Source organism: Rhea pennata, chromosome 11 (genome assembly GCF_028389875.1).
Source record: "Rhea pennata isolate bPtePen1 chromosome 11, bPtePen1.pri, whole genome shotgun sequence".
Classification (NCBI taxonomy): domain Eukaryota; kingdom Metazoa; phylum Chordata; class Aves; order Rheiformes; family Rheidae; genus Rhea; species Rhea pennata.
The window spans coordinates 24,100,654-24,128,507 of NC_084673.1; the positions used below are offsets into that span (position 1 = coordinate 24,100,654).

The following is a 27,854-nucleotide window of genomic DNA, read 5'->3' on the forward strand; positions in this document are numbered from 1 at the left end:
AGATTTTTTTTTCCTCCTTCTAGAATGATCTAAGGTTTTATGAGTAGGAGAGGCTCTCTCTGTTAACAGTAAGCTTAAATTGTGGGGGCTTTTTAATGTAAAAGAAAAAGAGGAAATTTAAGAGGGGAAATAGCTGCCTGGCTAAGTATTTGTTTCAGTTCACTTTACCAGCTTCTACTGAAATTGGGAAATGTTTGCTTCAGAATGCTGACAAGTATTTGGGCTCTGTCCTTTAAAGATGCAATGCTGGCATGTACTTTAGTGAAGCTTAATAATTGAAATTCTCTTGTAGTAGAGACTCCTGCAAACTTTTGTTTAAAACCAGTGCTTCTGACTTACTGTTTGCTGGCTGCATTTTTGAATGAGTGTATATATATATATATATATATATTTATATATATATATATATATATATATTTGATGGTGCTGTTTGAAGCCACAAGCAAACTGCTTTTTACCTTCTTTTCCAAGACTGTTAGGGTCTTGGAAACTCTCCTTCTGCAAAGTAGTTGTGGCAGCTCAAGTTCACAGAATGGCTGAGATTGGAAGGGGACCTCTAGAGATCATGTAGTCCAACTCCTTGCTCAAGTATGGTTACCTTGAGCATGTTGCTCAGGATTGTGTCAATACAGCTTTTGAATATCTCCAAGGATGGAGATGCCACAGCCTCTCTGGGCAACCTATTCTAGTGCTCAGTCACCCTTAAAATGCCTACTCCTGGAACTTGTAGATCCTGTCAAGCGGCTTGAGTGAGAAGCATCGCATGTTTCTTGATAGATTTGTAAATTGAATTGGGATTACATTTCATAGTTCATGAAATAGCTCTTTCATACTTGCCTTCAGAGCTGTGGCTAATGAGTGACAGGATTTTCTCCCTAGGTTAGGTCCCAGGTGAAAATAGTCAGCTTTGCATGCTTCTTGGAGCACAGAATGCTTGTACTGAGAGTTATCTTCAGCTGGGAGCTATGCTCAATATGAGACTACTCCAAACTGGTATTTGCATGAATACATCTATGTCTTAAAGACTTGATTTCTTAAAGAGCTTGATTGAAGTTGTAACCTGAGTGCTTCAGGCCTGTTTCAGTCAAGACATTTTAAAATAGGCAGCAGTTACTCTTCATGTCTGACACCATGCTGTTTGTAATTTGGCAAAGCATCCCAGTATAAGTAGCTGTTTCTATCACTATTCTTTTTTGGACTTCAGTATTTGAGCAATAAAAGGAAGCAGACAAGAATTTCCTTGCTTTTACACACCATAAAGTTGTGCTTGAGACTCAAACTTGACTTCTTTTATTTTCCTTATGTTGTTGATTCTACAGTGATAGTGTTTCTCATGCCACGTGGCAGGTGAATTTTAGCTGTGATTTGGCTTTGTTGTTAGCACCTCAGCAGCTGTGGTAAACTGGCAGGGGGCACTTGCATATTGGAAGTCACAGACTTCTTTCCTCCATTCTTTTCCTCCATTAGCCTTACCTCCTTAGGCATTCATAGGAATGTAAGGGAAAACGCAGATTTTAATTTTGGCCAAAGGATTGAAGGGGGCAGCATGGTCTCCTCTGGGCTACAATTGTGCTCTCCAGAAGCTGTTTGATCTTATCAGCAACACCTACTCTTCTGCACACCAGTAAAGGTCGCCAGCAATATGTGTGATACTGAAGGTGCATTTGTACTGCAGGAAAATGCTTTGTTATTTCTCAGGATCAAGAAAAAACTGTGCTTGACTATTGAGCAGTTATTTGCAGAGAATTAGCCACAGACCCTCAGATTTTTAAGTCAGATATACTGGCTTACAGGATGTCATTCTTTACAATTATCTTTATTTCCTGTATGCCTTGCTATATTTGTCAGTGTTGAGTCTTTTCTGCTCTTATGTAGTCCAGTCGTTATGAACTCCTTCAAAGGCAGTTGAAGAGATATTAGTCACTCAGCACAAGTTTCTAACAACAAGCTTTGGCACCACTTTTCCAGACTGCTTATATGTTGAATAGCCCAGTACAAGTAGAAATCATGAAATTCCACTAGGGCCCTCTTTCTGTTTGGGGGGGGGGGGGGGGGGGGGAAACAATGAGTTTCTGCCTTTAGCATCCTGTGTTTTCATTAAGTTCCTAGTCTGTTGGAGAATTTTCCTTATTATCCCCTGAGAGCTTAGTTTCTTTAAGATTCTTTGAAGGAGATTTGATTACAAGTTGGATTGAGGAAGTTTTTTTCCTTTGAGCTCTAAGAGCAAGATTTGAGAATTGCAAGAGCAAGAAACAGGTCCTGAGAGCAGCAGGGCTGGTGAAGCTTAGCTTCATATAGGATTGTTTTGTATCTAATAACCTTGTCCTCATCTGTGCCCTCCAGAGCATAGGGAAAGTGAAGGCAGATGGTGTAGCTAGTTGCAATATTGTGGTAGGCTAGCTGGCTGTTGCTGGTTAGAATAGTTAAAAGCCTTTCCTTGGTGTGCTAGCCTGGGGACCTTTGGATAAGCTGTTGTACAGAGGATTTTACTAACTGCCCCTCTGACAAGTTTGACTAATTGGCCAATGCTTTAGAAATGTTAAGAGTCAACCACTGACAACAATGACAGGGACATCATTTCCTTAAAAATAAAAATATAATGGCACTTTTTGAAAGAGTCTTAGTTTAGAAATGATCTGAGGGAAAAGAGGGAGGTGTCTGCAGCTTGGAAGAAAGCTGGGAGAAATTAATGTATCTTTGAATCCTTCTTTTACTTTGATCTCCACTGAAGATCTAAAGCTGTGAATGTTCTCAAATGAGTGCTTCACCTAACAATATGCCTGAGCAGAGCATGGTCCTCTTTCAGCAATGAAAGAAATTATGGTGTATTTGTGCAGCTATGCTGCTGTTTGTGCTTTGGAGTTTCCAAAGATAGTCAGAGCTAGGTTATCACCACAGTTCTAGGAGTTGTCATGCTGCTGCCAATCTGTTGTTGCTGCTTGAAGGTCTGTGTCTGAGGGAGAGAGCATGTCAGAGGAAGCCAACCTGTTTCCAGAAGTTCTTCCCTCACAGAGGTGTTTCAGTGGCACAGAACTTGCCCAGAATATCCGGGTTGTGCTAGTGTCCCAACGTGCACCCTTCACTGGTGGTTTAAGCTAATGTGTAGATCTATAAGCTCAGGAGCAACTGAGCACACCAAACACACATTCCAGTCTGCCAGTTCTGCTTGCGGGAATTCTAAACTTGAGTAGGGATGTGCAGAAGACATCCAGCAAAGGTATGTGGTTGGCCCTCTGCAGCTCGATTTGCTAGACTCGGAGCCCCAAGTCCAGATGTTGCCTTTGATGTCACTTCAAATAGCAATGGCTTTGTCACCTTGACGTTTTTCTTCAACAGCCTTCCAAAAAAAAAAAAACCCCAAAACAAAAAACGTGGTATAGCACAAGACCGAAGTCAACATTTGCAAGTGTAGTATTTCAAACTCTTAAGGTTTAAATGACAAGCTATCACTAGCAAATTGGAGCCAGCAAAACTTAATCACCAGCCCCTTTTAGCTTTTATGTGCACTGAATGGCAAGATAAAGAGTGCTAATGAGGCCCTGCAGAGAGGCACACTGAAGTATTGCTTATAAAGAGAGGACAAAAGATAAATTCAGTATCTGCCTACTTGAAGACAACAAGCGAAGAGCACTGCCACCAGCCTCTTTCAGTAAGCAAAATGGCAGCTAAGTAGGAATAGAAAGGTTTTTTCAGTATAGCTATGACTGACCTATCATCTCAGGAAAATAGCATCGATAAATGCAGCTGTTTTCCTGCACTAAAGTTGCATTTGGTCCAGCTTTGAAAATTTTTGGGTCCAGGAGAACAAGGTATATTCTAGGCTAGCATGCCAGGAACATCATAGCCTCTGCTCTCCTGATATGCAGAAAGCTCTGTAAAGAGCTTTCATGTTCAGCTATTAGGACTTGTGAAATAGGGCACTCCTCCACGAATAGATTGTGAGTGAGGATGTTAATTTGCAGAGTTTTATTAGATCTTTGTAAATTGGACTGTTGGGGGGATGAGGATCTGGAAGTCCTGAGTGCTCACCTTTAACCCGTTTGACTCTTAACGCTTCTGAGAGCAAATACCATTAGTTATTGTCTGTCTTGGAGCCATTGAGTAGTTAACTTCACCTTTATGCAGTACTGAACCTGTGCAGCACAGCAAACAGGCAAATTTTAGATCTGGGGAATGTATTCTGCCAGACAAAATGTCCTGAATGCTGAGAAGCTCTTCTTGCAGCTTTAGAAATGAGCCCTCTCGTTCTGTATGGCAGGAGTCACAATCACTGGATGTAACCCGCTCCCTCTGTCCCTTTTTGCCTGCCTGTGTTAAGGAAGGAGGCTCCTGCAGCGTGAACCTCTCTCCCTGGACTGCTCAAATCCTGCCCCTTCTAGGGAGGTGTAAGGGTTAGCTCATGTGACTGTCGTTGGTGACGACATGCTCAGAGTGCAGAGAGAGCCCAGCGCTGCTGTAGGTTTGTCTTCAACCGAATGCAAAGGAAGAAAAATGCAGCAAGTGCTGTTGTTAAAGAAATAGCTGCTGTTATCCCTTGGGCTGCATACCTGTGAGATGGGCTCGCCAAGGTGCTTCTGCAGGGAAAGGAACGTCTAAGTGAGGGTAAGGAGACTGCCTCCAGGGAGAAAGCTAGTATGAATGAAAAGAGAACATGTCTGTCTATAGATGTACATTGCAGAGGCTGTGAGGCAGCAAGAAACTGCTGGTCATGGCTCTAAAGCTGTTCTGATTTCTTCACTCTGATAAAAGGATGGTTGCAAAAGGTGAACAGCCAGAGTGGGGTACTGGGTTTCTGTTGGCTAAGGATGTTGGATAAAAGGCTTATTTAGAGCCTTTCTTCCTTTGGCCTGCAAAATCCTTTCTTCTTTTCTATTTGCTGTAGCAAAGGGTGGCACAGAGGGAGACCTCTCCCAAGTGGTGGTACTGTCATCTTGCTGTGCTGGGAGCCTTTCAGTTCTGCAAATGAGAGATGCCTATACCTTTAACAACCACTGACTTTTCTTTTTAATGACAAGGAAGATTCTCTAAAATGGAGCATTAACCTATTTTGGGGGAGGAGAAGTGATCAAAACGCTAAAAAGTCTGTCCTAAAAAATGAGCTGTACTTTTCTACTAGGGTTGCATTTAACTTGCCATCTCTAGGCACCAACTACTGACTCTAAATGCTTACAAGAGAAATTGGAGAAACTTATAGGATCATCTTGATCAAGCATTACTGAGCTCATTTTCTTCTTTTTTTCCTATCTGGTTATCCTAGGATTCCTCATTTGCAGCAAGCTGAAGCAGGAAATATGATCTTGGTAAATATTTATATCTGTCAGCCATTTTCTAGTTCAGTATTACTCTTAAAATATAAGGATGCACCCGCTATCTTGTGTCTACTGGACTGTCCACTTAGATGGCTGTTGAAAGGTCATGCATTGCTGAAGACTCTTGGATTCTGATTTTTTTATATATATATATATATATTAAAAAACAGTCACTTTAAAGCTGGTGGTCAGGGCTGAATGGAATCTGTGTGCGTATAAAAGGATCAATCTGCAAACTGTGGCTGGCGTGAAGTACCAGGCAAGCTATTTCTGAGAGTGCAAATTAAGTTGGACTGTCCCTTCTGTATTTGGCCTCTTAGCAGAGATTCCCTGTACAGGTGCTGTCTGTGGTGTTGATGGAATTATACAGGCTGATTTCTGTGGAGCTTAAAGCTCTGTACAGCAGGACAGACCTGCGATGTGATCACCTGCAGCCCTGCTTGTTCCTAGGCAGTGCTATGTGTTGCCGTTTTGCCACTGGGGTTTTGTCTGCAATTGCTCTGTGGTAGCTCTAGGCTGGGAGTGGGTTCGTGAGACAGCTAAAATCTGCTGGCCTGAGTGATTATTTCAGAAGAGTGAACAAGGAATGACTCTGATCTCATCCTTTTGCAGTAAATGCTTCTCAAAATAGCTTCTGTTGGCTAGGCTTAACAACACTTTATAGATACTTTTTTAAAAGTTGACCTTATCTCTGGGGAAGACTGCGATACACATTTCAAAATAAAATTGAGCAAACAGTGAATATGAGCCATCTGCAGCATGGAGATGTGAATTACTGTCACACTTTTAGGAGCGTTGGTCATTCCTTTAGAAACAAAAAGTCAGTTGAGCTTCTTAGTTTTGAAAAAGGTTCAAGAGCTTCAAGAGCTAGTAAGCCATCACATCTCTTTCCCAGTGTTGCCTTCTGCATTGCTGGACCTAGTAAAAACCTGTCACCCACACCTAATGAAGCCTCAAAGGTATTCCCAATATAGTCATCTTGGAACAGCTTCAGATTCAAGTAATAACAGTAATGTTGCATTGGTGGCTCCTTTATTTGGAGTAGAGAGCAAAAACAAATGTCTAGATGGATGCTGACTTCCCTTAATGCTGTTAAAAACAGTAAGAAAGTCAACTCTCCTTTTATTACGACATAAAGTCATAATAAAATAATGACTTTTATCTGGAAAAGCTGAGATTAAATGAATAAGAAACTGCTGTCTTAGCAAGGATGTTAAGCCCAGCATAATGTGAGAGGTGACCCTGAAACAGGAATTGGGCAGAAGTGAGCAAGCTGGTGAAGATAGTGAGAATGGCTGGTGTTCTGCAGACTGGCCAGATGGGCACTCTGTGTTGCCCTATCTGGGGAGGTAGGGCACTCAATTTATCTACTGTGGCAGAACTGGTGACACCCTGGACAACCCTGGCTTGCCTCATTCTGATAGAGTTGTTCTGTTCCAGCCAGTCTTTACTTCTACTATTGCCTTGCAGTCAAGATCTGCAGCTCTGAACTATAGGTATTGATGTTGTTGGCTGGCATGATGCCCTATTTTGTAACCTGTATTGAATGACTGCTTAGGGAGCAGGGATTGTTTCCTGGAGGGGCTGCAGTGAAGCACCCATCAGTATGGGTTTATGCAGGTAAGCAGGTTTGTGGGAGGAGTTGCAGGTGCATCTGGTCTATGTGTGCTGAAGTTAAGGTTATTTTTTTGGTATTTGTCAGGTGTGCTCTGTGACTCATCTTGTTTCCCTGGGGCCCTTTCTCCTTTTAAGGGCTGCTACCTGAATCTGTGGAAAATGAGTTTGAGAAGACAATTGGAGATCTTTCTTCCTTTTCTCCTTTTGGATGATGGGTAGAGAGCTGACTGAATTTCTTCCTTCTTTCCTCCCAGCCAGAGACAGCTTTGCTGTGGTGGCATCTACAACCTAAATACTGTAAATAAAATACTAAATATTCTAAAATCTATTTTATCCTTTTATGTAGGAGTCTTAATATGTTCTAATACTTTCTCTTCTCCTCTACTTTTCCCTTTTGTGATAGGATTTTGGTTATCGTCTTTTTTTTCCCCCCTCTTCTGGACAGCTGTAAGTGGTTGAGATTACTTATGGACCTGTGTGCCGATTTACTTTGCTGCCCAAGTCTCAGATGCCAGCTTCCCTAGATATGTTCCCTGTATACACTCTGCAAAACTCTTTGTAGTAGTGTGTTGGTGAAGAAAAGCATATGTAGTGCGTGATGTTTTTTTGGTTACTAGAACTGTGTAAGCTGATGCTTGCTCTGCAGAGCACATAGAGTTTAAATAGTATTGGTGTGCTCTGGATTGCCAAGTGAATGATTTATGGTTAAGGCAGGGGTTCCCAACTCAGAGAAGGAATAGGCTATTGAAGCCTTCAGTCTTTTACTGCTTTCTGCTTGCTTCTCTGTATTCCACTTCTCTTTAGTTTGCCAACTGGCAAAAAGGCAATGCCTGCTGTATTTGCTCAAAATGCTCAAAATCTCTGCTCTTTTTCCTATCGGCTTTATATGGTTTTCAAGCCTTTTTTAAAACGTCTCTAGAATTGGGATTTCAGGCAGTTGATCAGCTCAACTCCCTGCTGCTTTATAGCTTGTCATGAAACTCCAGCCTTTGCTCCTCCAAATATGAAGTACAATGAATGCATCTCCCTGATGCCTTGCACTGCAGAACGCAGAAGATAGAGGCAAGTAGTAGATGCAACAGAAGGAGCTATCGGTTGTATCCTTCTTTCCTCCTCCTTGTACATCAATTAGAATCTTTCTTCCTCCATTTCTTAAACAGAATTGGAGAGGCTTCCTTCTGATATAGGTGGTACATGGCAGACAGTCTGGTAGATGCCAAAGATGCCTGTGTAAGTTGGTGGATAGAGGATAGCTCCAGAATGTGCATTCACAATTATCTGGGTTCAGTGTAAAGAACTTACTGTTCTGTCTCCACTTTTCTTGTAACAACAGAAATGATATTCTTTACTTTAGCTTGGTTTGGATCATAGCTGTGTCATGTGTGAAGCTTGCTATTCAGAAGAACTAAAGCCCTACAAATGATGGGATTGTCAAGTGGCAGTTCTGAACAACTTCTTCTAGATGGTATGTTTTTGTGATAGGGACTTTCTATTAGCATGGTTGTAGTTTTTTACAATGCAAAAATAAATAGCAATATAGAAGGTTACACTTAGCAGCTCTCCAGCTGTTAGGGTTGTAGAGAGAGAATTTAGGAATGCAAGTAGCATGAAAGGGTGCTTAAAGGAATTTCAAAACTAGTATTGAATGGATAAAGTAGTGGAGTTTGTCTTTTAAGGACGCTTTTGCATAGTGGATAATAGACTGTGGGGTACCTGCCATCCCCACTGAAAGTAAACAAAGTTTCTTGTAGTAACAGAGGCAATTTTTGCCCTTTCAGCATCTGATAGCTTTGAAAGAAAAGTATATGTAATAATTACTGAAGGATTCTGTCAGTACTGACTTGGAGCAGAGGCCTTAGTAAAGGGAAGGAATGAAGTTTGGGTTGAATTGCAAAAAGAACTTGTTCCACATCAATCTGTCAAGAAAACTGCTTGATTTCTTTGGATAAGGTTTAAAAGAACTTTGTTTTTCCCCAGTGTGTTTCAACACCTTATTCAATCTGTTTGAAAGGAGATTTAAGAAACATATTTTTAAAGGAGCATGGAATAAGAATTTTTTTTTTTAATAGTTTTAATGGGGTTTTAAAAGTTCTTTTCAGATCAAAAGTACTGTTAATATTTTGTTTTGGGAGCAAATGAAAGCAGAAATAGATTCATGAATCTATTGCATCCAAGTGGAAGAGATTTCAGTGCATTTTTTCCAGTGCCATTAAAAACCACTTGGGTCATAGGCTTCTGCCCTGGAAACTGTAAGGGCAGGCTTTGTTTTGCCAAAAGAGATTTGGTTCTGCAATCAGAATGCTGCACAGGGGTTCATGATTCGCCTCCTTCCTCCTCTGTCATCTCCTTCACCCTGTACCTTCCCAGCCCTGACTTGTCCAGATTGCCTGCTCTTTGGGTCACATCTCCTGGTGTATCATTACACCTTTTAGCATAACAAAGCTCTGATGTCAATCGAGGCAAAAAATGTGATAAAGTTAATTTTCAGCTGACTTCTCTGGCATTCTTCTCTTACTTGCTATTTAATCAAGGGATTGGTGTTGCTGAGAGGCTGTGTCCACTATGTGAAAAAGTTTGTTTTGCGTTTCTCAGGAAAACCTCTTAGCCAGTATTGATGATAGCAATTGTGAAGGCGTTGCTGTTCGTCTTCCCGAAACTGTTTCTAGCTGCTATGCTTAGGAGAACTCCTCCCTTGAGACACTTGAAAGGCCTGGGGCAGGCAGATATAACAAGGGTGGTCAAGAGATGTTCAACAAAGCATCCATCGTGTTGTACATAAACCCTAGAACTCAGGACCAAGAAGAAAGCACAGAGCAGATAACAGGACGGTGAGAAAGTAAATGCCCAGCATTAGCTCATCTGGGAGTTTACTGAGCTGAGACAATTTAACCACTGGATTTAACAGAGTTTTTTGTTTGTTTATATGTATATATATATATATGTGTGTGTGTGTGTATGTGTATATATATATATATACACACACATACACTATATATATATAATGGGGTCCTGTATTAATAGATTTATTTTCTTTGCAGAGGATGGTGTAATTGGGGGGGGAATTTATTTAACATTTAGGAAACTTTATTGTAAAGCATGGCTTGTGATATGTAAAACCTTTAAACATCCCCTTTAGATGGACTTTGCCAAGCCTTGTCACACTGTAAATTACTAGTGTTGTTTTTTTTTTTTTTTTTGTAGACCCTCACCTTACCTGTCCTGCCCACGCCTGGTCTGCTCTCCTACCTGTGAAAGGACTGCCCTGTGAACAAAATTTTGGGAACCTCTATTTTTGAAACCTAACACCATCTCCCATGGGCTGGAGCAGATTAGAGAGAAGATGTAGTGATCTAGCAATAGCCTAGTTTATCTTCAACTTAACGAGGACTGTAAGCCCTTCAGTTAATGAGGAAAGGCACACCTCAAGGCCTGCTTTGGCCTCATCTCTGTCTCTGCTTTTGGAGTGCCCCTAACTTTTTCCAAGTAATGGCAGGAGGTCTTTAAATAGCTTTGGTTACTGCTTTCTCACATTCATTTTGTTCCTTTAGTCTTTGACTAGATCACCTGGGGACCTGCTTCAACTCTGCCAGAGATTTTGAATATTCAGTTGCTCTTTTTCTTCTCCCTTCTTCTTTCCTCCGGTGGCAAAATACAGCCATGGTGTGTTCTGGGTTTATCGAAAAGTTAAATCCAGATGTTAGTGTGAGTTTACTCTGGTTCCTGAACAGACATTTCTAGGAGCCAGCCCATCCCTGTATGAGTTGCTAGAGCTGGGGGAAGGGCATAGATGCATTGTGCAGCTAATCCCTGGAGGGCTTGCTTTCTGTGTGTAGCTCAAGGAGCCATTCAATAGCTGTTTGCTTTCACTTACATCTGCGTTGTTCCCCCTAAATCAGCATTTGGATGACTTCTTAGAAGTTTTGGTTTTTGTCCCTAAGAAGGGAGAAAACTAAGAAGGACTTAATTTGCATCCCCACCTCCAACAGGATTTTCCTCATATAATGGAGAAGGGATGAACGGCACAAACAAAATGATGGATTTCCTGGAGGAACCACTTCCTGGTGTGGGGACCTATGAAGATTTTAACACTATAGACTGGGTGCGAGAGAAGTCCAGGGACCGGGACAGGCACAGAGAGGTAATATTTCTTACTACTCTTTAATGGCACAGAAGGCAGAATAGTTAACTTGCCAATTCTTATCACTCCGGAGGCATGTGTGGGAGAAGTATCTAGTACGGAGTGATTGCTCCCAGAATGGGAATTGAGAGCTTCTAAATAAAATCCCTAGGTTGTGGAAGAAGAATGCAAAATGTTATGTGTCACAATTTATCAACTTTTCTCTGCCCACGGTTTGATTAAAAAAAGCTTTAGTGGACTTCTGATATACCTCTTTGGTGCCTTAATCACTCCTTTCCTTATGACATATTTAACTTACTGGATTGTGAAGCATAGCAAAATCTTCAGTCTTGTTTTTGGAAAATGCATCCTTATTATGTCAAATAGAAAGGAAGAATATAAGCATTCATTACACACAATGCTTATTGATAAGGAAGCAGTGGTATTTTTTTCCATCACACAATTTCACTTGTGAATGATGCTCATCTTCCTGGAACAAAATCACAGAATGGGTAAGGTTGGAAGGGACCTCTGGAGACCATCTAGTCCAACCCCCCTGCTCAAGCAGGGTCACCTAGAGCATGTTAGACAGGGTTGCATCCAGATGGGCCTTGAATTATCTCCAGAGAAGGAGACTCCACAACCTCTATAGACAACCTGTTCCAGTGCTCTGTCACTCTCACAGTGAAGAAATTTCTCCTCACATTCAGGCGGAACTTCCTGTGGTTCAATTTGTGCCACCCTGTACTGCGTGTTTGAGAAAACTGAAGTACAGTTCTTTCAGGTTTCAGTCCCAAGACTTCCCCACTCAGTGCAGTTAAAGGAATCTACTTAGAATGCAAGAGATGCTTTGAATAAACTATTCGTGTCCCCAACATGCTCCTGATTCATGAGGAATGTGTGCTGGCAGAACTCTTGTAGGATGGTGACTGAGTCAAACTGGTCTGTTTGATAGCCAAGATAGGCTCCAAAAATATTTTTAGACACTAGCAGAACAACTCGGCTTAAACAGTATCTATATATTAATTTTCGCTGCCCGGTGTGTGGCAATATAGTATAATACCCAAACTGAGCAAATGCAGATGAGACTGAGGGCCCTGTGACCCATACCTCCTCCCCAGCAAATTGTTCTGCTCTATGGATGACTGGAAGAAATCCCAAAGATTTCTAGCCATTACCCGCCCTCTCTTGCCCCTCGCTTTCTCCCAAGACATGTAGGTTTGGTTCAATAAAACGAAATAAAGGAGATGGTTTTACCTCATTCCCCTCCACCCACAAAATGCCCTGATTTAGTAGTACTTAAAGATGTGAATGAACAGTGTGCACAGTGTGCCTGTTGAAAGATGAAATCTAGAGGAAAAAGCTGATTAAAATAATTCATTCAGGCAGAAAGGATTCTTGCCTTATTTATTCCTGGTTTAGTATTTACTGTTTTTTGTCAATGTGCCTTTTTATCTGGGAATAATAAGCATTGTTCTGGAATGTTTCCATTGTGAGAGGGGGCCTGGGTAATTAAGAGACACAATAGCTGTTCTTTCATTCTTTTGTACAGTTGTCAAGAGCAGTGAGACTGACAGGCTTCAAACATTCATATCAGACAGGCAAACATGGGCCAGAGACTCCAAAGGAAGTCTTCATCAGGAGATGTCCCCAGCAGTTAGGAGTCCTGGCTTGGAGTGCAATCAGCACAAAGTGATTCTAGGCCCAGTAGTTAATCTTGCAGTCATGCCAGGTCCAGCTAAGGAGGCCACTATCTATTCACCAGAATCTATTCCAGTCAAAGCAATGTCTGGTGTGCATGTGCTTTCACAGTTGCTGTGGTATCAGCACCCAGGCAGATGGCACGGGTAACTTGCTGGGACCAAACTGCTCTAGGGTTTCTTGAATGTTCACATTTGCTTGTGGCATCAAGTATTGTAACGATCACTTTTCTGACTAGGAAAAGTGAAAGTATTCTTGATCTACTCTTGTACATGTCCTAATCACAGCTCCTCTTACAATAACGATTGTAAAATCAGCTGTTGTGGTGGTGGTGTTTGTGTTTTTGTTTCTTTTTTTTCTAGATTACCAGTAGAAGTAAAGAGTCAACATGGGCCCTGATACACAGCGTGAGTGATGCTTTTTCTGGCTGGTTGTTGATGCTTCTCATAGGGTTGTTAGCAGGTAAGAGCAAATCTCAATTTAAAACTAAGTACTAGGTCTATATTGCAGCATCAGGATTGATTCCTAGCACAAACCTGTATCGTCAGAACAGGAGATTTTGTGCCAGAAACATGGGCTATGTGAGAGGCTCCACTGATATTTTGTGGCTCTGGTAGTGCTTTGCCATTTGAGGAGGATTATTTTTTAATGTTTTGAGGCCACCTCTGTGTAAATAGCCAAATACAAAAGTCAAAAAGAAAACTGTCCTAAGTACAGTTTTGGGTCTTCTGCTAGTTACAGAGCTCTGAAACGAAGTCCAGCGAGACCCAGCTGATCAAATGCTGGGTAAGAGGGGAGGTGTCATGCTGTCAATGATCCTTGCTGAATGTTCTTCATTGGCAGTGGAAAGGCTGATGCCAAGTACTGTTAGCAAGAGTGCTTTGTTTGTTTGTTTGTTTGTTTTAAACTATTCTTAGGAATAAAAGGTCTTGAAGCCTTGGAATTTCCCCTGCATCTTGGAAGCTTCTTTCAGAGACTGACTGGCTGAGACCTAAATAACTTCAGAAGCAAACTTTGGACCCATCACAAAAGAAGTCAATCAGTCAACTGCAGATATTCTTGATAGAAAGCAGCTAAACATTCATCAGGAGGGATGAAATTAAGTCTTCTGTTAATATTTACATTGAATAGCTACTAGCCAGTTTTTTATTAACCAGAAGATTCACTAAATGTTTAGCTTTGCCTCTGGAGTCTGCTAGCTTTTGCTCATGCAGCTCAGAAGGCGCCACTCCTGAACTCTGTTGTGTTGATTTTACATTTTAGTAGAGAGTTCAGTTGATCACAGCATTCTTCTGTGAGGCTGTGGAAGTTTTTAACACAAGAACATGAATTCACTTGAAGTTCCTTCTTTTAAAATCTGAGCTTCTTTCTTACTCTTTGTTTCACTTGGCATAGTTGTGACTGTGTGTGTGTGTTAATTGGGATTGGAAACATTTCTCAAAATTCAATGTTATTCCTGTCACAGTCTCAGTGCTGTTTAACTCTTGGATTTGTGTTTTTGTGCTAGAGACAGTAGTGTGTTTTCTCTGTATCCCCCTGAAATGTGGTAAATCCCTTTCTGCTTCTCAGACTACTTGCCATGTTGTATTTAATAAGTGGCCTTTCAGTGTAATTCAGAAAAAAATAACTTTTAGTGACTTAGAGTGGCTTTTTGTATAATGTGCAAGGGTTAGCTTTTGAAATATTATGAGGCATGCTTAGTTTCCTAGCTTTTTCAATTTATACTTGCTTAAGCCTTCCCTTTAGTCCTCTAAAGAATAAAAGTAAATTGTAAGGCAAAAATAGCACTACTGCCCTATTTGTTAGTAGGTGAAACAAAAATGTTTAGAGTATACTGTAACATTCAGATATGTGTGTGCATGAGATGGTTATCAAATTTTAATTTTTTTCCGCTCCTCTAATAGGTTCCTTAGCTGGTCTGATAGACATCTCTGCCCACTGGATGACAGATCTGAAAGAAGGAGTGTGTCTGGCAGGTTTCTGGTTTAACCATGAGCACTGCTGTTGGAAGTCTAACACAACGTTTACAGATAGAGACAAGTGTCCAGAATGGAAGAGCTGGTCACAACTTATTATTGGCCATGGGGAGGTGATGTGTGTCTACTGTTTCCCCTACCCTGCATTGTCTCTTGGTAGTGATCTATATAGTCAGAAGTGCAAACACTAAGTGTTTCAGTGGTTTGACATCTGTTGCTGAGGTCATCCAAGGGTGTAAATAAGCTCAGACAAGTTCCTTCTGTGTTGCCCTGAGGAGGGAGGCAGAAGCTTGATGCATTTAAAAAAATAAAAATAAAAAGCTTTGTTTTACTTATGTTTGAGACTCACTACTTGCTTGGAGGATATTTTACACCTGAACCTTTTTAGAGCGATTCTGAATTAGCCTAAGTCCTGTGTTTCTGGCAGCTCTATCCAATGGAAAGCTTGCTTGACCAGAACAATGTCGGTATACTTTGTTTACCATTTTACATAGTGCTGTCTGAAAATACGATTAGTACCCCCTAACCAAACAAACCTAACTTGTCCTTGAAGCCACAACTGTTTGTGGTTCCTTTCATTCTTGACTGATGATGAGATTACCTGCTATTTCTGTGTTGATTGCACTTCCTTCAGTACATAGGTTTGATATGATCTTTGTTGAACTATCTATCTAAATTGGGGCATTTTCTCTGCATTTCAGGGGGCGTTTGCATATATTCTCAACTACTTAATGTACGTTATCTGGGCCTTGTTGTTCTCCCTTCTTGCTGTGTTACTTGTAAAGGGATTTGCTCCTTATGCCTGTGGCTCTGGAATTCCAGAGGTGAGTGAGATTGAGCGAAAGCATTCTGTTAACTTGAGATAGCGGTCCACAATCCAAAGATTACTTGCTGCTGTGGAATAACACTTTCTTGCACTTGAGAGATATGCAGTGGTTTAATTTGTGCTTTATTTCAAACTTAATCACAGAAACATATCTAATATCTTAAATATCCATGTAATCCCTTTAAAAAATGGTATATATTAGCATTTGCTGCAGGAGGTACAAGAAAAATGCACAGTTTGTATAAAGAGCTACAAAAAACTGGTGTCAGGTTATCTTTCAGTAGCCCAAAGGAAAGGCTCAGATAGCTGTTTCAGACTTTGAATAGAACCAACTGCATGTTACTTTTGATAGTTGGAAAGGGACTTCTGAAAGCTGTGGGGGAAAGTTGAAGGCAGGGGTTGGGAGCACGTAATAAAATGAGAGCCCTGACCAGGGCTTGAATGAAAGCCTGTAGAACTTTATGTGCTTGACTTCCAGATCAAAACTATCTTAAGTGGTTTCATCATTAGAGGCTACCTGGGCAAGTGGACGCTGATCATCAAAACCATCACGTTAGTGTTGGCAGTGTCCTCTGGCCTGAGCTTGGGAAAAGAGGGCCCCCTGGTGCACGTTGCCTGCTGCTGTGGGAACATCTTGTGTCATCTCTTCACCAAATACAGGAAAAATGAAGCAAAGCGCAGAGAGGTAAAATAAGACTGTGGTTCCGTCAGACTGCTGAGATAGTGAGGTGGGAGACTGGGTTTGGTGCTTTGCCCTGAATGTGAGTTGTTCCTTGTTTGGTATGTTCTCAGTATGCCTCAGCACAATGCTTAGTTAAAACAAAAGCTGTCTCGGTAGAAGGTGACACCACATCATTCCCCTGGCATAGGTAGTTACCTGATTTGTAATGGAAATGTTTGTTGGTGGTAACTTGCTCAGTTCTGGAAGGCTTGTTAGTGTTTGCCGTGTATTTCCATAAGCTCTTAGGAGTGTCTGAGGGACTTGGACCTGGCCATATGAACAGACTGAAGAGCTTTGCTTATGAGGACACACTGCAGTTATGATGGACATGGTATAAGAACAAAGCTAATGTGTCACATGAAGCTCATAAGTGTTCCCTCACAACGTTTTAAGGCTTTTTTTCCCCCCGCAAAAAATCACTGCAGAATAAATACTGTGAGATGCATAGTATTACATTGGCCAAATTATCATCTGGCAAACCAGGAAAGACAGAACCCACCCTGTGGGCAAGCAGAATTTTGGAAGGCTTTGCAGGGTCTCTACTGACACTTGTCACTGCATTCTGAGAAGTGATATGAATGTGACACGAACAAACATGGCAATAGTGAGTGCTAGGAGATGAATTGTTATTCTTCTTTACTGAAGCTTTATCTAAGGGGAAGCATAGCTTCAGATCAAATGAAACAGAAAAAAATAATTACAAGCTGTGTCAGCTCTACTAATTGAGGGGGAGGAGGGGCTGTTTAAACACTAATTTTTGCTTAGCTACTTGTGGATTGCAATACTTTTCCCAAGAGATTTAGCTTACTATCCTTTTCCCTGCTATTCCTAAAACAGATCACACTACCTTACTCTGCACACACTGGAGATAAAAGTAGTACATATTTAAGTAAAGGAGATCGCTTAAAAAAGGGGAAGGCAGAGGGGAAGCCCTAAAACTTCTGACTTCAGTTTTTCTCTTAGGTTTTATCAGCAGCTGCAGCTGCTGGTGTGTCTGTAGCTTTTGGTGCACCGATTGGAGGAGTGCTCTTTAGCCTGGAAGAGGTAACATCAGCATTTTGTATTAGCTCTTGGCAAGCTGTTTTATTGCAAGAACTGATTCTGCTGTTTAAAAATACAGCCCACTCATAACAGCTTGGATATAGAAGGGAGAGCCAATTAAATGCTGCTTGATGGATTTACAGGGGTCTGCTAAGCAACCTAAAAGTTTACTGGGGCTTCAGTTAACTCTCATGAATACTGGGGAACTTATTTCAAAGGATTTAAATCTGTAGCTTGGCAATAAATTTTTTCTCCCAGTCTACCTGTGCTCCTCAGCACTGACTACTCACACTCACAGCCTTTCTTACGTTTTCCATGTCCCCTGTCTCCCTTACAGGTCTGTCCTTAATATACCTCAAAATAAGCTTTTATTTAGCTTTAGACCTTTTTCTTCCAAAGAAACTTCTAATTTCATTGTTTTGCCCCAGACATGGAATAGCTCACTGTTATTGGTCACACTCCTGCACCTTGCAGAGCATGTCAGACAAATAGTTCTCTGGATACTGCTCATAGCTAATCTGTAACACCTTGTATTATGTAAATAAGACATCTCTACTTAAGGGATCAAAAAGGCATTTTTTGCATTGGAAGTATACAGCTCAGGGCTCATCCTCATCACTGTAATCTATGAAGAATGGAGCTCAAAATCAAGTCTGGGTACCTGCCTAAAGAGGAGGGTGTCTACCCAGTAAGCATCAATCTCAGTGCTTGTTTATACTTCATGCAGTGGTGGTTTTATTACTGTGCAGTAATTGATGTAGTGACAAGTAATGAAGTGACTGAATCTGCCTTTTCCTTCCTTTATAGGTTAGTTACTATTTTCCTCTTAAGACACTGTGGCGTTCGTTCTTTGCTGCTTTGGTAGCTGCGTTTACTCTGCGGTCCATCAACCCTTTTGGGAACAGCCGCCTAGTTCTCTTCTATGTGGAATTTCACATGCCATGGCATCTTCTGGAGCTTATACCATTCATCCTTTTGGGAATATTTGGTGGGCTTTGGGGAGCTTTCTTCATTCGCAGCAACATTGCCTGGTGCAGGCGACGCAAGACAACCAGACTTGGCAAATACCCAGTGCTGGAGGTGTTTGTAGTGACTGCAATCACAGCTGTTCTGGCCTTCCCCAATGAATACACCCGAATGAGCACCAGTGAGCTGATTTCTGAGCTATTCAATGACTGTGGGATTTTGGACTCTTCCAAGCTCTGTGAGTACGTGAATGATTTCAACAGTACCAAAGCGGATGACCTGCCAGACCGAGCTGCTGGCCCAGGAGTTTACACAGCTATGTGGCAGCTGGCTTTGGCCCTTATAATGAAAGTCTTCATCACAATCTTCACCTTTGGCATGAAGGTGAGAATTGCCTGTAGAGAAGCTCAAATTCAGGGTTTCTGCAGCAAATGAGAAGAATGCTAGTGGAGCTTTATTTGCTTCATAGATAGACATGCTCTCTTCCTCAAACTTTGCCAAAAAGGGGGAAAAGTGTGCTTTTTATTTGGGGGGGGGGATAATAGAGCGTGATTGTTCTGAGGGCACTGGAGCCTCTTACCCTGAGTGTGGCTATCAGATGGAGTAACTATCAGATGCTGGTATGTTTGGGCTTCACCAGCCCATTTTCTGAATACTGAGAGTTTTTAGATTGCTTTTCCGTAAGCTTTTTTGATACTCCCTTATATATGTAACAGTTAATTGCAGAGTGGTTTGAGATCTTTGTTTGTAAATGCTTGCTTATGTGAAAGCTGTTCGTTGGTCAGCTGTATTTGTCAGCTGCCTCCTGGGCAGTGAATATACTGCCTAGCTCTGACCTTTACTTAAGTGCGATATTAGCAGGAGGGGGCTAAGCACCCCCGCAAACACACACCCCGTGGTCTCTTTACTGGGTCTCCCAGTAAAGGTGAGCCCACCCTACAGGTTTGCACTTCCTTGCTTTAGTGATGTGGCCTGTGACACTCAAGGGCAGTCTTCAAGTACCTGAGAAAGATTATGTGATGTATCAAAAAGTAATATATGAAAGGGGGCAGGGAGGGGAAAAGTTTCTCTAATTTCAAAAAACAGGAACTTTCAAAGTCCAAAAACATCTGAAGTAAATGCAGTGGTGAAATGTTCTGACAGTGGTTTTTCTGGATATGACGTGCTGTATATACTATTTCTAGACACCTCCGCTTTCAAGATCGTATTTGAATTGCAGACAGGGAGGGAGGATTATTCTGCTTCTAGTATGTGAAACAAGTAGAGCTGGAAAATACTGTGCATTCGGTTAACAAGTAGTCATTTGATTGGAAAGACTGGGGGAGGGGGGAAGTGCTAGTGGTGTGCAGGTGAGACTTTGGTGTACTTTCATTGTAGATAAACTTTTTTAAAAAGCTTGTTCTGGTCTGTATGGCTATTTCTCCTGCTCAGAAGCAAGTAAATTGAAACTGTTACAGAGACTTTAGACCATGGGTTATTTCATTAAGGACAGTGGCATACCCAGTGCTTTCCCCTGTCAGTTCAAGGACACAAGGTGATACTCTTCCCTTCCTGCACAGAAATGGTGGTAGGAGAGATGTTGGAGCAAGGCAACTTTATTGATTTTAACTTTAGCATAACCTCTAATACAGTCAGCCTACCCTTTGAACTTTTCCTCCTGAGAAATGCCATGTTTACTGATGTGTTTTCTCATAGGTCCCTTCAGGTCTCTTCATCCCCAGCATGGCAGTTGGTGCTATAGCAGGCAGATTGCTAGGAGTAGGAATGGAGCAGCTGGCATTTTACCACCATGACTGGGTCATCTTCAGTGGCTGGTGCAGCCAAGGGGCTGACTGTATCACTCCTGGCCTTTATGCAATGGTTGGGGCTGCAGCGTGTCTAGGTAAGCAAGATGTCTTTTGAAATCTGAGGTGCAAGTCTGAGACTTGGCTAGGGTAAAGAACTGTAGGAAAGACTAAAATGCTGCTGCTGTTCTTGCAGTCTGGAACAGTGGACTTCATCTCAAGAGCAGGAGACTTGGTAGTAATATGTGTAATGTTTCTCATCTTTCTACCTCCTTTCAATGGCATGAACATATCCTTGGATGTAATAGGTTTCAGTGGGGAATCGGTTGACTCCACAGATCAAACAAAAGAAATTGGCAAAAGATTTTAGATTTTTCCTGTAGGTTCTCAAGTCTTGTTCTTGTTCTGGCCATCAATGTTATAACACAACAAGTGTTGTTTGGTGGTTTATTTTTTTTTGTGTGTGCTAACACTGCTCCTATGTGGCAAAAAAATCCTGTTGAGAAGTTAAATGCATGTGACTGAACTTCACTTTCACTGCAATCCTCAATAGTCTCCTTCTCAGAATAGCATATTTAATTCTTAAAGTACTGCTTTATGGTATTAGGAAAAATTTTTATTTAAGGAGCAGTCAAAGCTTGTGAATCTGTTTATGGAGGTGTGTGTAAAGCCCTTCTAAGGCATGACTAGACTCTTTAGAAGCTAATTTTGGAGTTAATTTTTACTCATGTTAAGTAACAGGATAATCTTTCTAGCAAATTGTCGTTGCTATTATATACTATTAAGTGGGAAGTTTTGAACAGACACATCGCATTTGTGGATCAGAAGATCTGCTATCAAAGGACATTTGATGCTGGGTTTTGTCCAATTAGCTGATTGAAATTCATGCAGTCTTGCAGGTTGCTGAGTTCTGAGAAGGACCCATCAAGAACTATGTAGCAAGAGGGCCCCTGAAACCAACCCATGACATAATACTAGAAAGCACAGTTGATTTTAATACCATGTCTTGTTCGTATTTGGTTTCCCTTGCAATGCTGAAGGTGATGCCTGTTTCCTAGGTAGGAGTTCAGCAGGACAACTATTTTCTAATACAAGAGTTTGTCTTTATGGTTTAGCAGGGGTCAGCTGTAGCACATGTCAGGAACAGCTCTACTGACTGATGTGGTCTGTCTTGCTGTGTTCTGCTTGTAGGTGGGGTGACTCGAATGACAGTGTCACTGGTGGTTATTATGTTTGAACTCACTGGTGGACTGGAATACATAGTTCCTCTGATGGCAGCAGCCATGACCAGCAAGTGGGTGGCAGATGCCATTGGACGGGAAGGCATTTACGATGCCCATATCCGTCTCAACGGCTACCCTTTCTTGGAAGCCAAGGAGGAGTTCTCGCACAAGACGCTTGCAATGGATGTAATGAGACCACGGAGGAACGATCCTCCTCTGACTGTCATCACTCAGGACAGCATGACAGTAGAAGATGTTGAGGCCATAATCAATGAAACAACGTACAGTGGCTACCCGGTGGTGGTGTCACGGGAGTCCCAAAGGCTTGTTGGATTTGTCCTCAGGAGAGACCTCATCATTTCAATTGGTAAGTGAAGAGAGACAAGATATTGTGTAGCTGAACAATGCATTTAGAGGCTTAAATGGCACTAGCTGTAACTTGCTTCAGATTCAAACATCCAACTGTGATGGTGAATATGCTTACTGAAGCTAACATTCCCATCCCCCAGCAGTATGGAGTTTGTAAACGTTGAGAGTGAAGAGCAGTGCAGCTTACACAGTGCAAGTAGTGCAGCTCTGATGAATTCATAAACCTTAAGGCACCAATGTGGAGCATGGGACTTCTTACCAACAGGAACTAAGCCTCCTTGTCTTTGTGTCTTGTAGATGTGGAAAGCTTTCATAATTGTTAATATCTCCAATCTTGCTATATTACATTTAAGAAAAAAAGTCTAGTTGGAAACTAGGTGTATGTACTGAATATTGGGTCACTTCTGAGGTGGCACTGTTAAACCTATAAATATAGATGTTGAGAGAGGAAACTCTCTCCACACCACTGTAAGCCAGCCCAATGTTTCACTACTTTCATTTGTGCCCTGCATTGTTTGTTGTGAAGCAGGCGGTATGTGGTGCTGGCAGAACTTGATGAAACACTGTTCTGTCATCACTCAGATGCAGTTTCTGTCTGTGATGTGAGTTGAGATTGGAAACAACATTTGTGCCCTTGCCATATCACAATTAAGAGCACATTGAAGGTTCTTCTTGCTCTTCTGTTTCCTGGAAACTTGCAACTGCTGTTTCCTGACATCAGAAGCTGAAGTACTGATTTTGGTCATGGTGACTCTTGCTGGCTTATGTGGGATGGTATTTCTTTTGTTGATGAGTCAGGAAACATCTGAGTATTATCAGGGTTGAGGGGCATTTTAGTTCTTTTAAAAACTGCCTGCACTGAATTGAAGGCTGAGGCTGGGCATAAGGGCACCAAGCCCCACACACCTTGCCTGATTAGTCCTTATCGATTGTATCCAGCAGTAGCTTGGGCTCAAACATCTACACTAAGCTTTGGAGAGCTGGACTTACCTTGATCAACACTTCTTTGTGCAGTCACTAAGCAGGTTTGTTCAAGCCATGTGGTGAGCTGGATAGGAGAACCAATCCAGCTAAAAAGTAATTTTTTTCTCATTGCTGGGTTAGCTTCCTGCAGATCTGCTCACTGTTTCAGCTCTCCTTGGGGCTACATGAACACTGGTGCAAATGAGTAGGTGAGAAGAGAGTGGCAGTTACCTTGAGAGAAAGGCAGGTACATGATTGTTAAATAGCAAAATCTCAAGTTACTAAACACATGTAAAGTCTGTGGTGTGTTCTCCAGGACATGTTTTAATGCACCATTTCAGTTCAAACTTGAGAACTTTCTGTAGGGACAACATGAAATTCTGGTCCTGAGCTAGCTTCATCCCATGGTGGTACTGAGTAGCTTTTGTAGTTAAGTTGTCTGCAGCTGTGAATCAGCTCTGGCTTTTCCCTCTGTTTTAAAGTAGGTTTTCAGTGCCAGTTTTAGGACATGTGCAATATAGTCTTTTGGAGCATGCGTTTATTGCTCTTGAGTTCTCTTGATTAAATATCTGGCTAGATGTTAATGACAATATGGAAGCAAATATAGAAAAAGCACACTATTGTATTTTAATTACGTACATCTCCTCCTGTCAGGCTGCTTTGTGGTATGACTGTGATTTCTTGGTTTTGTAGTGTTCAAAATCTCCAGGGACTCTTTGAGAGTAACCTATTTCCCAAGATAAGCATAGGAAGGCATTGTTGTGTGCTACAGGATCAGATTTAGCTTTTGGTAGCCTGCAAAGGTATCCAGTCAAGTAATGAAAATATCAAATCAGAGCTATGATACAGCAGGCATCCAAACTGCCCATGTAGGAGGAGAGCTGTAATGCACTACTGTAAATATCTGAGCAGTGGCAAGTAGTTAAGCCCATACTGAGCTGTTCTCTATTCTGGACTCTAGTTCATGTGCGCAGAGCCTAGCCAGCAGGTGAAGTGCTTGAAACTGCTTCTTTAGCTGCTCTGCAGGGGACCTAGATCAGTGAATGGTGAAAGTATAAAGCATATTATCTAATCACTCTTAAAACTAATAAGTTAAAGGTCTCAAGAATTTGCATTTATGTAGCACTTACTCCATTGCACTTCCTCTGAATGGGAAATGTGTGCAGTAGTGGGTATTTCTGGAGAGAAATAGATTTTCTCTAAAAGTTTCCAGGTTTTTGGCTAGCAGAAAATGCTGAGATGTGTGGCAGCCTTGATGTTTAGGCAAAACACTAACATGGTAGGCTGACCTGTAGTAGATTTCATCTTCAGGGTGAAATATTGGAGTCCTTGCAGGTAATGATACAATTATTGAAAGACGGGAGGGAAACATTGCATCTCTACTTGAGACTTTAGGTATAGCCTTGCAAAAGTGTGGGTGAAGTGAAGGAATGGATCTTTGTTAAGGTCGTCCCAGTGTGGCCAGAGAGAGAAAAGCATATCCTCTTCTATTTAGAAAAGGAAAGGAGGAGTGATATTTAATCAAATATTTCATACTTCCTTTTTCCAGAAAATGCCCGGAAGAAGCAGGATGGCATTGTGAGCACTTCAATTATTTATTTCACTGACCACTCTCCTCCACTGCCTCCGAGTTCCCCATCCATGCTGAAACTCAGGAGCATCTTGGACCTCAGTCCTTTCACAGTGACAGATCAAACACCCATGGAAATTGTCGTGGATATATTCCGCAAGCTCGGATTACGCCAGTGCCTGGTCACTCACAACGGGTAAGAATGCTGCAGGCAGGCCCAGGATCCTGTAGGATAATGTTGATTTACTTATAGATCTGAGTCAGGACCTGCTCTCCTTCAAGTGAGCGAAGGCTTCCAACATGTAGAGCACTCAGTACCAACCAGAGCAACTGTGACTTGGAAACAAGCAATTGTGGAAGCCCTAAGCTGCTTTTGGTTGAGGCAATAACAGAAACTGTGTAAAGCTAGTGAAATGGTAACACAGACCCATATGGTGATGGGTCTGACATCCCTGACACAGATGGAAAGGGCTCACGACCTCTTCCATCTCAAATCTAGTCACGCACATTGTGTAATGACTTGAATTCACTTTGGCATCAGTTCAGAAATTGTTTGTGTGTGTGTTGAGGCAGGGATGAGTGAAGGCAAAGAATTAAAACTATTGATAGTGACTTAAAAATGTTCACTGAAGTGAGACTCTATAAAAAGAATTGTTCTCTGTGTTACCAGATACGTTACTGATGCAGTTGGACTAATAGAGCTATTCCACTTCTGACAGAAAATGGCACTGTTAACCTAACACTTCCCAGCAGAAGTTTTGTTTTATTAATCCCCTGCATTAGTGACTGTTGGCATGGCTGAGAACAACTCCTTTTATTTTATTTTGTGGGGGGTTTTCTGTGTGTTGTGGTATTTTCTGTGTGTTGTGGTATTTTCTGTGTGTTGTGGTATTTTCTGTGTGTTGTGGTTGTTTTTTTTTTTTTGTGAAATTAAAGCTGCTGAGAGTATCAGGAATGAAAATGCAGTCCTAGAAATTCAAAGCGATCTTTTTGGAGAAGGTTGGTGGGTGTTAATGAAAACTATTAACACTTGTCTTTTGGCTCTAATCTTCCCTATGTTTTGTATGAAATACTAAAGGAATATCTGATTGGGGTTGGTGAACACTATACTTCATGTGGAGTAGCTGCACTGGGATCCAAAATAGTGCTTTGACTACTGCTGAGCATTACAGATTATCACCTGAGAAGCCTTGTGAGGGTTGAGGATATGCCCTATGGGAGCTGATGCACTAATAATGTATGTTCATTTTTTAGGAAGCTACTTGGGATCATTACCAAAAAGGATGTATTAAAGCACATTGCACAGCTGGCTAACCAGGACCCAGATTCTATACTCTTCAATTAAAGGCAGACTAATAGGTATTGTGTGTTCGACACAGAAGGAACTTTATAATTAAGATCTTGAATATTCTTTCCTATTTTTATTGAGACCTTGGAACTGTTTTTGGCATTACCTTCTATGGAGCTGAAGAAGATTATATATATATATATATATTTTTTCTACAGGATAACCAATTGCACTACCTAATCTGTGGAAATTAATCTTATCTTTAGAGAAAAAGGACTTTATTTACATTCCTTTTATGAAGTTGTATTGGAAAGATTCCATGAAGGAGTAAAAGCAAAATGCTACAGAATTCTCTCTCTCTCGCTCTCTCTCTGTGCATTCTTGTAACTAATGTGGGGAGGAAAAGACAAGGACCCAGTTCTGGGTCTTCAGAAGCTTTGAAGGAGAAGGATGATTTTTGCATGCATCATTCAGGTGGTGGCAGAAAAATATGATTGTAACTCAGGGGCAGTGTATTTCTGGTTAGCCACTTAGTCATTCTATTTTTGACTGTAGAAGGAGAAACAGAAGGAGAGAGAAAAAAGAAAGGGGGGGGGAAAGAGAGAAGACGGCTTTGTAACTGGCCCAGTAGAAGAGCTCTACTCCTTAGTTATCAGTATTGGCTAGCTGAGGACATTTTGGTGAAAGAAGGAAAACAAACAAAAAAATGCACCCAGAGAGCAGATCTGCTTAAAACTGGACTCAATATTTGATTGGGAAGAAGCTTGTTTTGGTTACTCTTTTGTGAATGTATTTAACTTCACTCTGTGGCTTGCTTGCTAGGAGAATCTGAAGGAGGCAGGAGTTAATGGTTGTATTCTTGTCATTTTTCTTTCTTAGATATATGCCTAAGGATTTCTCCTCCTGATTTCTCTTGATCCTGTAACTGAAATGGCAAAGACTGAGTTCTAAGTTATTGCCCTGGCTTTACTGCACTTCCAAACAATCCCTGATCACATTAGATATTGCACAACTGACCTCTTAATCAGCAGTGTGTTACGTTGTTAAGGATGTCTTAATGAAGACTCCTCTACCCAAGATATTTACATAAATGTATATTCTGTTCCCTGTTCTTCTCCCCAGTCCTGCTCCAAACTCAGGCTCAAATCCTGACTCTAGGATTGAGAACACTGCCACTTCATGTATGTTCACCACTTGATCTCTCCTTTTACCAACAACTATGCAATAAAAACCCTTTCTGACCACTGTCAGCAAAATGACTTGTCCCTCAGTTGTTCCATTTCAAGTCTGTGCTTCTCAAATCCCTGTCCTAGATTTTATCAAATTATTTTTTTTCTGTTAATAAAAACTGAAATTTTGAAAGTGTATAAATGCATTTGGAAGCCAGTGGTATTCACCATGGCTTCCATCTAGAGCAGGCTTTATTTTACTGTCTGTGACTGAGGATTGTTACTGGAAACAGAGCTTCCATTCATCTCTGGCTCACCTGGGCATCCAAAAGGTAGCCTCAAGCCAACTGTCCACATGAAGGGAGCCAGGCTCTCATTGAGTGGTGGCCAAAAATTAAGGAGTTGGAGAAATGAGTGAGAACTCTAAATCTGCTTCCTGATGGACAAACCTCTGGCTGTTAAACACATGTTGCACGTTGCACAAGCATGCCTCTCTGGCAATCTCAACTGAAGAGGCCATGGCGACTAAACTGCCCTCATCCCTGGCTGAAGTACCTTTGGAACAAGGCTGAGGCATCACTGGCAGGAAGTGATGAGGTGTCAACCTGAGACTGCTACCCCAGCCCATGATAAACCTATTCTGTAGGTAAATGTCTGGAATTGGCAGGAAATTTTACCCTCTTGAAAACTCTCGAGTATAAACAAACTCTGCATCTCTACTTTGAACAGAAGTCATTTATTTATTTTTCAAAGCCATCCAGCAACATATATCAGTCACCACTGCTTTAACGCTGCAGTGAGATGATGTCTGCCAGTTGAATTATCGTATGATTGAAGTGGACTTGGACCAAAATGTTACTACTGGATCAGAGAAATAAATGTCTTGACTTTGTCTGTGGTGTTTTTGTGCAGCAGGAGATCTCTCACTCTGTTCATGCTTATGTCCTACTCTTAGAGGCTTATCCCTATAGATGCCCTATAAGTCTGTGTCTGAGTTTAGGGAAGAAGCTTTCTGGTGTGGGTGTTTTTTTTTTTTTTTTTTTTTTTTTTCCAATAAACTTCCAACTTCCTTGCAGGCTCCCTCCAGAGAACATCTTTGCAGATGCCTTTCTTTCCCATGCAGGATACTGTTTGCTTTTGGAGTTAATGTGCTGAGCACTGCCCTCACAGAGTGGAAAAGGAATGACTTTCTGGGAGATTGGTGGTAGCGCACT

At 41.5% G+C, this 27,854-nt stretch overlaps 1 protein-coding gene across 10 annotated transcripts in view; it reads left to right on the forward strand.

Moving 5' to 3' along the window:
* The window catches only part of LOC134145331 (H(+)/Cl(-) exchange transporter 5), a 53,700-nt gene extending 26,168 nt beyond the window's left edge, over positions 1 to 27,532 (forward strand). For 6 of the 10 annotated variants that reach the window (XM_062584727.1, XM_062584729.1, XM_062584725.1 and 3 more), the window contains 11 exons: positions 10,913 to 11,064; positions 13,107 to 13,206; positions 14,649 to 14,833; positions 15,422 to 15,544; positions 16,025 to 16,231; positions 17,231 to 17,311; positions 18,116 to 18,658; positions 19,970 to 20,156; positions 21,250 to 21,648; positions 24,163 to 24,379; positions 25,438 to 27,532. In XM_062584727.1, the coding sequence (XP_062440711.1) occupies positions 10,913 to 11,064; positions 13,107 to 13,206; positions 14,649 to 14,833; positions 15,422 to 15,544; positions 16,025 to 16,231; positions 17,231 to 17,311; positions 18,116 to 18,658; positions 19,970 to 20,156; positions 21,250 to 21,648; positions 24,163 to 24,379; positions 25,438 to 25,528 (2,285 nt within the window). In that variant the 3' untranslated portion in view covers positions 25,529 to 27,532. Of the gene's footprint in view, positions 1 to 10,217; positions 10,410 to 10,912; positions 11,065 to 13,106; positions 13,207 to 14,648; positions 14,834 to 15,421; positions 15,545 to 16,024; positions 16,232 to 17,230; positions 17,312 to 18,115; positions 18,659 to 19,969; positions 20,157 to 21,249; positions 21,649 to 24,162; positions 24,380 to 25,437 lie in introns of those variants that run through there. The other 4 variants (XM_062584730.1, XM_062584732.1, XM_062584731.1 and 1 more) reach the window with 4 other exon arrangements.
* The last annotated feature ends 322 nt before the right edge of the window (positions 27,533 to 27,854 follow it).